Here is a 13499-nt window from a genome sequence, read left to right as displayed (position 1 = left end):
AACATTTCATCCTTCTAAGAATTGTATGGGCCTTTTGATTCATTGTTTTCTTCCTCATGAAAGTAATATGGATTTAACAAGATAAATGATTTTTCTTGTTCATTGAATCTTTCATAGGGCCCATTTATTGTCTCATCAATTCGTTTTTCTTTGTATATTGGAAGAAATTTTTTACCACCTTTTCTAACATATTTTTGAAATTCCGTGTCTAACAAGGCTGAAATCTCATCCACACTAAGAAGATCATCTTCTCTATGATTATTGACATCATCTTCTTCCATGCAGACTTTAATATTGATGGGTTCTTTCTTTGACTGTTGAAAGACTTCTCCTTCATTCGAATTTGAAACATCATTATATTCTTCTGTTACATTGGTATCTTTTTCTTCATCTCTAATATCTTCATCCCATAACTGAAGAAGAAGCTTTACATTAGGTCCTTTGGTGAGATTCTCAACTTGAGAATTTTGTTTAGAAATCCCTTGTAAGGGGGCTCGAGGTTTGATGGAATCTCATAGTAAGCTTTTAACATCCTCAAAAACAAATATGCTGAAGTCTCGCCTTCATATGTTTCTATATTGAAAAGGGCATCAAGTGGAGAAATGTTAGGATCCTCTTCCATGCTGCAATTTTGACTTTTATATTGTTCATAACACATCTCTTCTTCATGGCCTGCATCATGAAATACAACAAGGAACCACTCCTTCAATTCCCTCCATGATGAAATACTCTGTGTCAGCAGTCTCGCCTTCATATGTTTCTATATTGAAAAGGGCATCAAGTGGAGAAATGTCAGGATCCTCTTCCATGCTGCAATTTTGACTTTCATATTGTTCATAACACATCTCTTCTTCATGGCCTGCATCATGAAATACAACAAGGAACCACTCCTTCAATTCCCTCCATGATGAAATACTCTGTGTCAGCAATAGGTCAAATGCTTCCTTTGCAAAATCTTTCAAGGTTTTGACCAAAAGCCTCATTGCACGATTTTCCAAATCCACCTAGTATGCATGCAAGAATCCATAGAAAGCATTCAAATGATTGAGAGCACATTCACTTCTATCTCCATAGAATTTGGGTGCAGTGAGTCTTAAATATAAGCCATTAGGATCATATTTGAATCCTCCTAGGTCCAATGGTCTTTCTTCACTTGGAAAATATTGTTTCCTTTTCTTTGGTTGAAACATTTTGCAATAACAATGTCCGCTCTTTCAAGAATAAGAAAAGTACATCTCTCTAAGTTACTTCCCTCAGCAGAGTCACTAATGATCCAGGCACTCCTTTTGTTAAAGTACCAATCAAAATACAATAGAGTCCCCAATGAATTTTCTTCAAGAATCTGAGTTCTTCCTTCCAACAGAGTATACCTCACCAAAGATTGAATCTGCAGAAAAAGCTTAAAGAAAAACAAACAATGCTTCTACAAGATCAAATCTTTATATAGCAATTTAAGATTAATAATAAAAATTATGAGAGATCAAAATCTTCATGGAAATTAAATACACTGTAAAAACTTGTCAATTTAGAATTTCAAATATATCAAAATTTTTTAATAAATCAAATAGAATTCAAACTCTTACTAGTCTACAATAAAAAATTCTTAGGGTTTATTTTGCAACATTCCCTAGTACAGTCGCCAATCTGTTGGTTCCCAAAACCACAGATTGGAATCCTATGAGTCTTGCCAACTCGATGCTAGGATATCCAATTGATTATGGCCAACTTGATGAAACTGAATAGTGTGGTCCGAGTTCCTTGCACTTCTGGCTTTGCAAAACCAAGCCGGATTTACCTAATCTTGGAGGACAAAACACTTAGATCCAAGATGTTTATAACAAATTGATTAGAATGCGAATATATTGAAAGTTTCCCAAATGGCAAGAATTATAGAAAACATTAACTTGCAAATCATGAACTGAGAATAATAAATGAATATATGAATGTGTTTAAAATAAAATGAGCATAGATTTTTGCAACAAATGAATATATTAATTCCTCAAAGGAAATAAATGAAACAATTCGCAGCGTATGAATTGTGAATTATGAATAATACAAAGACCAGTGCTGAAGGACGATAGAGTCAATATTATAAGTTTAAAATATACAACTTTATAAAATTCTACGCACATCAATTATAAACAATTTAATAATCATGATGTGACAAATGAAATATATGGATGCACTTTAAAATAGTCTAGAATGCATTTGAACTCCTATGGTTTGGAGACAAGCTAGACATAGATTCAGAAACAATTAAATATTTCTCAATATCTATGATGCTCAATTTTAAAATGCTATAATTGATCATGTCCACTTATCTATCATATAAATTAATGACAATTATAAAGGACGAAACTATATAATATTTTAACTCTAAAGCTTCATGCAAATAAAATAAAATAAATATTTCTTACTAATCATGCGAGAAATAAAATTACATTGGAGACTCTCCTTACGGATGATCCATCCAATGCAGTTTGACTCCAGAATCGCACATGAAAATATTTATTCAATAATCCAGCATTCACAGGCTTAGTTCAAAAATTCATTCATTTGCCAATAGAATATAATATATCAAGTGTGCTCATTTCACTTGGATATGTATAAAATTTAAAGAGAAAAATATATGAATTGTAAGTCTTGATTGATTTTACATGCTGCATTTATAGAGCAATAAGAGGCATTGGTTGCCTTTTCAAACAATGCACCTCTTCAATACTAATAACTAACCAATATTAAGTGTTTGATATGATTTTAGTTATATCCAAATATATCTGGTGGTTTAATTATTCCCGCCTTATATTCTTCATCGACGTGTATTCATGAGCTTTGCATCCACTAATTGAATGTGTAATCCACTGGTTCATGAGATATGTGTTCGAACTTCCTTGGTGTTTGCACAAAATCGAATGTAATTTCCTTCACTCTTGCAGAAATCTCCTAGTTCACTTTGCATTCATCAATGTGTTGACCCCTTTGTTTATCGCACTTGATAGATCATGATCTATAGCATCCAACCTCCTCGTCCGCATGGGCCTCTCCAACCATCTGTCTTCTTTTTCTTTCTCCCACGTATTCCTTAGACCTGCAATAGATACAACATACATTAGAAGAGTTGTTTACGATGATTTGTAAATATGTCTTGTGGCTATTCATGGATGAAGAGCGATCTCTGACGGCTACCAGGAACATCAGAATTAATCCTTTCTAACCACCGTTGCTGACCCGATAGTATAACGGTAACCTCTCAAACAGGCAAAAGAAAAAGATACTACTTTTTGATGCATAACCATACTCAATTGTGTATCATTTTTGTATCATATGATTTTCATGTTGAAGATGGTACATCACGCACACCAGACTTGGACGATGAAGTGACTTACGATTACAATAGTTATCTATGTTATATTTTTGACATTGTAGACACTGTGAAATGATTTCTTCTACCGCCTAGGTCGTGTATTCCGGTCAGTAGTTGTGTAGGATTTGTTTGAAGCTTTCGTTAGGACTCTTCAACGCAGATTCCAATCTGGTCATTGGACGTGGATTCCTTGAATTTGCAATTTCATACTCCGGGACCTTGCTAGTTGTCATTCTAATATTTTGAGTATGATGACTTCCAAATTGCATTAAAACTGAAACCTTTTGTTATACGCTCCTTATATATGACATGGGTTATCATGCTTACTAGCTATCAATAATAGAAATGTATTCATGTTGTTCATTACTATAACTCTTTGCTTGTTCATTTCTTGTATCGGGCTTGGTCTTAGATAACAATTATGCTTTGTTGCACTTTAGTGTTATTGTACTCATAATATTTGAAGACTCCTTTATTTGTTACAAATCTGACATGTTGTGTTTGATATATATCACTTTGTGTGCTATTACTAGAGCATGAAATCTGTATACAATTGGAAGCGCTCTTATTACTTTCATTGCCAAATAGCCCAGTTTGGAAAATCATTTGCACCATCACATCGCCTTCTACAATTACCATTCCTTGAATTGGATAATAAAGAGATCATTTACTAATTGTTACCTATGCTTCATTCTAAAGGACATGATTGCCTGTACGATACATTGTTAACACTTTCTTGTGCATGCTGCAGATTATTAATAGGCCCAATTAATGAAAAATTGAATCTTAGTGGTTTTTACTTTTCTTTAATCTATGCCTTCTCTTTATCTACTATATCTTGGTGAAACCTGGGCACCACAATTTGCCCACTCTAGACAGAGGCAACCTTCAAACATTCTCTTGAGGTTGGTATATCAACTCTGGTGATAAGGGTTTGCTCAGTTTTTGATCTCCCTCATCTATGATATCTTGACCAAAGATAAAATTTAATACTCCCTGTCTTCTGCTCTCATGAGATTGATCCTGATTGATACTTGCCATCAAAATGATCACTATTGTTTAAATGTGTTTTTTGCTGCTGAAGGCTCTTCTAACACGGCTGTCTATGTGTTTTCAATATATTAAACTCCCATATATGTCAATGCTCTATGCAAATTCCATATCTGCATAGTGTTCATGTAGGAATCTGTAAACAAGCTCTTGTTTGAGGTGAGTAATCCTTGTTATGATCTGAAAATGGGACATTGATTTCCAACATCTCTTCACAAATGGAGACTCTAAATTTTGTAAAAATCCAAGCTTCATCATGTCCAAAAACACAAGAAGAGGAGGATAAGATGTCCAAAGTACCTTATGTTTTAGCTGTAGGAAGCTTAATGTATGCTATGGTATGCACTAAGCCAGATATTGCACATGCAGTGGGAGTTGTTAGTAGGTATATGAGTCATCCAGGGATTGAGCTTAAGAATGTAGTCAAATGGATTCTCAGATATTTGAGAGGAACATGTAGTAACTGTTTACATTTTGGGGGCTCTACTACTGATTTACAGGACTATGTTGATGGAGATTTGGTAGGGGATATTGATACCAGATAGAGTATTACAGGTATGTATTTACTGTTGGTGGGGCAGTAGGGAGCTGGGTTTCTCAATTACAAAAGGTGAATGTTTTATCTACTACAAAGGCAGAGTATGTTGCTGCTACAAAAGCAGCCAAGGAGATGATATGGCTACAGTTCTTGATGGAAGAATTGGGACACCTATAGAGGGATTATTATTTGTTCACAGATAGCCAGAGTGCGATTCATCTTACAAAGAATTCTACTTTACATTCAAAGAAAAAACACATATAGTTACGGTACCATTTCATTTGGTCAGTTTTGGATGATGGACAGTTACAGCTGGAGAAGATATGTATAGATGATAATCTAGCAGATATGTTTATCAAGGTAGTAACAGGGGAGAAGCCGAACTCCTCTTCAACTTTGGTTGGTCTTCTAGAGTGAACAAAATCAAAGAACAACAGAGTCCAGGGTGGTTTGATATTCCAGTGGGAGTTACACGTTTAGTGGTGCTATGATCAGTCTCTACGTGGGAGGTTATTGTTGTGGAGTTTGATCAGTTTCCAGGTGGCAGATTGTTGTGATGTGGAGCCTAATCAAACTCAGAGGTTTATTTAGCGTGGTTTCCCCTTAAATTATTTCTACGGGGGTTCCCAAGACAGGGTCAAGGGGCGGCGTCCCTTGCAGGGTCTTGGGGCATTGCCCCATGTGTGCTCTTTGTCGTAGTATAGGGTGGGGTTGAGGGGCAATGCCCCTGTAGGGGTTTTTGGGTAGGGCCCCAGAAGTGAAAATAGACTCACTATTGTAAATGGTGTTGGTTGCTATTTTTCTATTGGACGACTTATTCTAGCCCTAATCCTGTAAGTGGCAAAAGCTTGTATAAAATGGCTTAGGGTTAGGGATTTCATTATGCATGATGATATTGTAGCTTCTTGTGGCGGTATTGAGCTGTAAGGGATTGCGGATTGTAATCATCGGATAATAATAATATTGGCCTTGCTGTTGGTGGATGTAGCCCAGGGATTGGGTGAATTGTGTTAAATCCTTGTGTCTTGTGTTCTCTTTTGTGCGATTTATTATTTTCTGATATTGGTTTTTTTTTGCATGTAATTGCTATTTATCTCCGTGGTTAATTCTAACACATCTGTCTTTAGAAATGGCTTGCCTAAAGGTTGTGACTTTTGAGTCAAGCATCATTCGATGCATTTGATATATTCTTTATTTTAATATGGATAGGTTTTCTATTTCTATTATAACAATACTTGATTATATTTTAATTATTATTATTTATTTATTTTCAATTATTGTTCATTTATTTATTTAATAGTTATTTAATGTCCTCTTACTACTATTTAATGTAATATAATAGATAAGTTTAAATCTTAATTTAAATTCATATAGTTATTATTTATTATTAATCACTTATATAATTATTATCACATGGTATTTAATTCATTTTATACTTCAATATTATTATATATTTTATTAAGTTCTCTTTTGGGGGGGACATTACATGCTCAATTTTCAGATAAATGCAGCATTATGAATTTTACATAAATGAATACCAAATGCTGATATAATTCTCAAATGACAAGTAGTTCACACCAAACTCTGAATTTATTCATTAACAAACTATGCTGCAATATAACAATTGATTTTTACAATTGAACGAAAACTGGCAACTTCTTAGCTGGTAGAAGATAGCTGCAATGAAATATTCCTCACACCCAATTACACTAGCCAGCATGAGTTCCCAAACGCCTGGCAAAGGCAGCTATGAGCAGCAGCAAGTTCTTCAGAATAAGGGCGATGAGGAGTAGGGAAAAAACACCCAATGACAACCAATTTGCAGGTCAAGGAAAAATGCCAAGCTGGGTGTTGCAGTTGTCATCCTCAGTGTGCAGTTCGAATCTCAGGTTTGATCACCCAAATGAGCGGCAACTTGGCGTCCAATTGTGGAAACTCACGATGCTCATCAACAACCCTCAAGCCATGGGTGACTAACGCCAGCATTATAAGAAGATTGGCGTTGGAAAGCAGACGTAAATTGCCCAACTTCAGGCGTTGGAAATGCATGATTAAAAATGGATAGACCCCTGCATCCAAATACTCAGCTGTACAGATATAAAAACCCCAGGCGCTCAGTGAACTCAATCGCTCCAGTTGCTATAGTGACTGCTTGGAAAAGATTAATTAAGTTTGCATGCCCAATTTGCCAACGATCCACACCAACAAACTCAAATATCAAATGCCTATGTGCAGGATCGATTCCCACAATTTGCAGACAGTTATGCAATGCCCACTTACAATAATAATCAGCTCAATCAACTCTCCGGGCCACAAAAACCACAGTAACGGACATACAACAAATATTCAATACATAATTTAAAACAAAACCACTATACCTCAACAGTGATTTTGATGCATCAGCTTAATCTCAAACCACTATACTTCAGCAGTGGAATTGAATTCAGCAAACTCCAAAATCCTCACTAGACAAACAAAATCAATAGACTAATGGATATCTTTCTCTCACAAATGGGCTCATATTTAGAACACAAATTGACACTTCTCTTCACACTTTTTCACTTAAGAAGCTTCACCTTCACACTTCTCGCTTAAGAAGCTTCACCTTCACAATTCCACTTTATAACATTAAATAATTTAAAGTGCCTTATAATAATGTAACCTTATTAAATAATTAACAAATATGGACCCAATCAAATGTAGATGATGACCAACTGCCAGTGCCACCAAGTGCCCTACCAAATATGGCAACTACCCAAATTAGATTTACTAAAAATACAAAGTCCACAACTGAGACCCTCAAATCCCACCGTCAGCTCACGAGGGTCGCGATGATGAACTGAACAAACCAACTGCAAGAATTTGCTAAAATTGGGCACATTACATAGATGGCTTGAGAACTTGTATAAACTGTAGACTTCTTTACAAACTGATATTCATGTAAGACCACAATTCAATATTATCTACTAGCATTTTAATAACATAAATCTCTGTAATTTCAATTCAACCACTTAAATTTTAGTATGTCTTTGACACTGTAAGAAACATTGTTTATCTCTTAGAATTTTCAATATTGAACTACCAATTGGTATAATCTGAATAGAGAGTATATCAAATCTTGATTATATATTAAAATATTTGCATTCTGTTAAACACGTATACCTGTCCCAAACTCCAGAATGGCTTTGCTAATAAGTTCTTAATGCTTCACCTCTTCCGATAACTCTTCTTAGCACATATTCCACATATTCCTTACTGACAGTCTCAGAAGGTGAGTTTGTTTTCCATTCTACAGACCTAGTTATCAAATCTCGTACAACCATCTTCAAACATAAATTACTTTATATTCACTTCTAGATGTTTCAAGTACACCTACTTTCATTCTACATCTCTGAAAATTAAAAACACCAAGGTGGACACTTATATAACATAGATGTAACTATCTCATGGATCAACTAACCACAAACTCTTATCAGTTGTAACCATTTCACAGATGCAAAAACTTGATTTCTCTCTGCTGTTGATACATACAAAGGAGATTATGATTAACCACATTTTATCAAACCTTAACATATAACTCCATACAACTTTCACAAAACTGCTGGAGGAGTTCATATCGCTCATAGTCGAGCACATAGATTGCTATCTTGTCTTCATTGACAACTCTGTAATATCGGTATCGAAGACAAACTCTTGATAGCATTTATTTTCAATACATTTCCGTTGTTTTTATGCTACCCAAACATGATCTGATGTAATGTCCCCATTTTTGCCAGCATCATAGTTTTAGGGATTAGCCTATTATTGTGATCCTCATAGGATAATTATTGTGGATAGAGGGTATTGTCTTCTCCAAAATTCAGTAAGCTACAGGGTGGTCTTCGTTTGGCTCAAATTGGACTTCGTTTGGGCTAGTTTTGTGTACTTATTAATTGTAGTAAGTTGGGTGTTGATTGAGATGGACCTTTCTATTTTTGGAAAGTGCATTTGGTGACATGGAGAAATAATAGGTACGACTCTTAAATATTTAAATGATAAGTGTTTTGGGAGTTATTATATTTTTAGTGGCCAAATTATTAATAATTTATTAATAGGCTTATTAGAAAGTTATTTAACTTTATAATTTCACTTAAGTTGAGAGGAGTTATCATTAGAAAGAGCCATTAATTAATTATTTAAGCCAAGTCAAGTAAAAGAATCTAATGAAAGCTTCTAATTAATATTGTGTGGTGAAGCTTGTTGAGTGAAGTTACATTTTGGCAACAAAAAGGACATATGGAGGTATAAATACAAGCCCATTTATTGAGAAAAGCACGTTTGGATTATTTATTTTCTTTTGTTGCCTTTGTGGCTTTTTGGTTCTGAAGTTTGTGCCCTTGCTGAAGTATAAGAGTCTGAATTTTGAGTTATTCCATTGGATCTACAGCTGAAGTATTGTAGATTCAAATATGAGATTTTGTTCTGAGTTTGCATTGGCAATTGTACTGAGGTATACAATTGGCCATTTCTCCTACTGATTTACTGGCTAAGGAGAGTTTTGTGTTGAAGAGTTTCACTGGCATTGTGAAAAATTATCAAATTTGTACTTGCATTTTCTGTTTGAAGGGATTGGCTGATTATTGAAGTCTACAAGCAGTGTTTGCTTAGATGAGTTTCAAATTTGCACAATTGGGAGGCTGTGATTCATTTGGCTGCATTGAGATTGGAATTTGAAGAGGTACAAGTTGTAGTTTGGGGTTTGCAGTCAGATCATGGCTGCAATCTGAATTTACAAATTGGCATCATTTGTATTGCAAACAAAATATGCAGATTGGCATTACATTCCAACCTGTGTTTGATGAGGAAGCTGGTTAGTTATTATATAATTCATTTCTAGATTTTATGCGTCTACCTGCAATACTATTGTGTCATGTCCAATCAATGAAAATTGTGCTAAGGCATTTAATAAAGTGGGGAGTTGCTCATTAATTGTTTGTCAATATTTTGATATCAATTTCCAATCAATTTGTGAATTTATCAAATTATTGAAAGAGTGGAGAATCAATTTCCATATTGGTATTACATATAGTTATGTGCATCTATCCATCTCCAGTTAATTTTGTTGAGTTTTGAGTTCACTTGTCAAGTGTTTGATGAATTGTCAAACATCTAAATAATTGGAAAGATTTGTGTGAAATATTGGAAAGATTGGAGTTGTCCTAGTCATAGGCAGGCGAGGGTTATTACATTTGACATAACCATGTCTATGTCTTTCTGTGGTAGTAGACTTTTGATACATGCTTCCAAACTTCTCATGACCTGGATTGCCACGAGTCTGTAAAATAACAAAAGATTATTATGATATCAAGATATGATCTATATCATATACGTCTAATAGGAGTATCAATTAAGCACCATCTTATAATAAAAAATGTTTGCATAGTCTAAATCACGCAACTCATATACAATGATAGAACACTGGTTGTAGGTCACATGTTATTATCATTTAACACAGGTATGTGAGTCCTTTATCTCTGCAAATATTCTTGACATCAATGACATTTTCTATCCAACAACATCTCCCTGCTACCTATATATGTGTGTTTTTGTGTTTGTATATAATTGTTATGCACGTATATGCATATATGCATCATTAAAAAATTCCTTGTGTGCCAGTAATTGGGAACATTAAGTCACAGTCTTAAATTGTTGTATATAAAAATACAAAGGGCATTGTGTTTTGAAAATTTTATATGAAATGTATAGTATGTCACATACATAGTAACATGGGGATGTGTCCTTGCTGTTTTTGGCTGCTGCACTTGAGATGGGGATGCACCCAGAATGGGGGGACATTGTTCTTGCATCCCTAGTGGCGCCACCAACTCGCCGTCAGGAGGGAGACGTCCCTGCGTCCCCATTTGGGGACTTGGGGATAACCTCCTTTTTGGCAAATAAAAAATGCAGAAAACAATAAAAAATTAAAACGTATTGTTTTGTTGTTTTTTAATTATTTGCTAACCCTAGGGTATGTGGGGCCCATTTAGAGGTTGAAATCCCATTAAATTTCTATGTTTTGTCATTTCTATTCATTTCATAATTTTCTAATTTTTGGAACATCAACAAGAAGAAGAATTTTGTAAGTTTGTAATTATTATTTGAGACTTGGATATTTGAAGTTTGAAACATTGAACATTGTGATGATATCATGGTTATTGCTATTTGATGTAATTAAATGTATGATGCCATTGAATGATTGATGAGATAATGATCCTCATACTTTTGCTAAATTGATAAGACGATATATCATAATAGATATCTGACTTTTAAGTTTTGAATTAGAATCTTCAATCTTTGATTATTTAAGTTATTTGATAGAAGTTAGAAGTTAGAAGTTAGATCTCTTTCATAGTTCATTGTTCAAGGTTCAATGCAATGTAAAACGAAACTAGCAATAGCAGATTTGATGAACTTATACTTCATATTTATGTCTTATAGTGTTAGACATCTTTTCATAATTAATATTTTAAGTATCATATGTATAGTATATACTATATACCCCCCATCCCCCCCCTTCCCATCCCCTACCGCCCCCCCTATTGTCCCTGCACTGTCCCCAAATTGAAGCCCCTTTGTCCCTTTGTCCCAGAAACTTGTCTCCCCATCCCAGCGTCCCCGCATCCTCCCAGCTGGTGTAGCTATGGTCACATATGTCATACACAGTTCTAATTAAACACCTCACAATATAAAATCTTAATTTTTTCAATGTTTCTGTAGTGGAAAGTAAACACATCTTGTTGATAACGTTCAGGCTGTATTATGAGATATTTTCTCCAGTCACATCTTTTCCCTGAAATATGCGTCTTCCAATCAGTCGGAAATAAAAATCTGTAATAGTTCTTTGGTTATCTTAGTTCATGTAAATATCTGAAATGTATGATAAATGAGTTTGCATTCCAAAACCTTTTGAATGATTTAATTTTATGTTCAAACTACATTTATTAGGTTTCCTTTTTGTATGTTTTGGACAAGATCAGATTGTGGCCAGTGACCATGGCATGAATGATGGAGGGAACCATGGAGGATCGTCTTTTGAAGAAACTGATTCTCTAGCTCTTTTTATTCCTATGGATGGTGGTTTAAACATAAATGCTTCGGCTACACCTCTTTATTCAGCTTTCCAGGTGAGATATTTTGAATTGTGTTTGTCAATTTTCTTCAACCTTTGGTAGAATACTGGGTTAAGCTGCCACTAGCATTGTGGTTATAAATGTCAGTTTCTTTAGATTTATGATAGCAAAGTTTTAAACTGATATATTCCAACTCAGCATTGAGTAGAACCTACTGAATTCTTTGCACAGTAACCCTTGATAACCATTCCTGTTATTAGTTTACTTTTTCTAGCTGTATTATGCTATCAGGTATTACAGGCTTAGGACCATTTAAATATTGGAGTTGACTATCTGGTTAAGGGAAAATAAGTTCTCAACTTTGTCCTTAAGTTTAGTTGAATAAATAAATCTCCGGTGTTACGTGAATAATTTACAACTCTTGATCTTTTGTTGTTTATTGCATTAAAGGCTACTTAATGTTCTATGAAGAAACTTAGAGGAAATAACACCCAGTCCGATTGAAAACCAGTATGGAATTTGGAAAGAGAATACAATTCCAAGATTTGACCCTTTGCTGAATTTGCAGAAATGGTAGCTTCTGTTTAAGAATGAATTTATGTATACTTAATGTTTTATGAATTTCGTATTGGTTTTTAACTTTTTTATTCTTCCCAAATTATGATTTTCTATTAAATAATTAGTGCTTACATTTATCTCTTTCTATGTACATTTGCAGCCTATGGACAAGGGTGTCCTCAAGGTGAGAGGATGGGTTCTGAAATAAATAAAATAATTAAATAGAGAGTACTGTTTGTTGATGCTGTAAGAATTTGCCTAAGGCAAAGAATGAAAACGCCAAGATCTAGAAGCTCAATCGGTAGCACAAGAGAGACAAATGGTATGATCCTCAAATGACATGATTCATTGTTGATTAAAATAATAATGGGTAATAGATGCCCAAAACAGATTCTTAGATAATGAGATATTCAGATAATCAGATACAATACATGTAGATGTGCTTGAATATAAAGACAATGCAAGATAACTAGGAGTGATGTAAGTGATAAGCATAACAACTAAGCACATGTCCACCAAAGGTGGATTATCCTCCATTGTGCATGAAAGTATGTGCAACATTGAGAGGATAAAAAAACAAAGGCGTGTCACATAGAGAGGTGCGAGACAACATGTGCTCAAATAAAGTGCAAACCGCTATGCGTCTACATGGCAGCGAGTATGAAAATGCATTATCCTAAGTAAACTTAAGCAAAGTGTAATTAGTAATATTTAATTACACTAACACTCTCCCTTAAGTGCAACTTAGGGGAATGCACTTAAGCTTGCAAAAGCTAGATGGCAATGCATGATGGGTCCCGGCTAGTAGGGCATGTTAGGTAACCATGTACAATATGCAAGTGCAAAAGATATGCAATGCAATCTCTCTTAAAGTGGGGAA

The 13499-nt window shown here is 34.6% G+C and overlaps 1 protein-coding gene across 7 annotated transcripts in view; it reads left to right on the top strand.

Annotated features, from left to right (window-relative positions):
- The window catches only part of LOC149570154 (Alkaline-phosphatase-like family protein), a 214286-nt gene that overhangs the window by 104101 nt on the left and 96686 nt on the right, over positions 1-13499 (top strand). For all 7 annotated transcript variants that reach the window (XR_016362892.1, XM_089822808.1, XM_089822812.1 and 4 more), the window contains one exon: positions 11969-12115. Coding sequence is in view for 6 of the 7 variants with exons in the window: in XM_089822808.1 (XP_089678934.1) it covers positions 11969-12115 (147 nt within the window). In the remaining variant the exon portion in view is untranslated. The remainder of the gene's footprint in view (positions 1-11968; positions 12116-13499) is intronic.

The sequence above is a fragment of the Cupressus sempervirens genome, chromosome 3 (assembly GCF_028749045.1).
Source record: "Cupressus sempervirens isolate cs-2001-9-10 chromosome 3, ASM2874904v1, whole genome shotgun sequence".
NCBI classification, from domain to species: domain Eukaryota; kingdom Viridiplantae; phylum Streptophyta; class Pinopsida; order Cupressales; family Cupressaceae; genus Cupressus; species Cupressus sempervirens.
The sequence above is the reverse complement of the archived record's forward strand: the minus strand, read 5'-3'. Positions and strand labels throughout refer to the sequence as shown.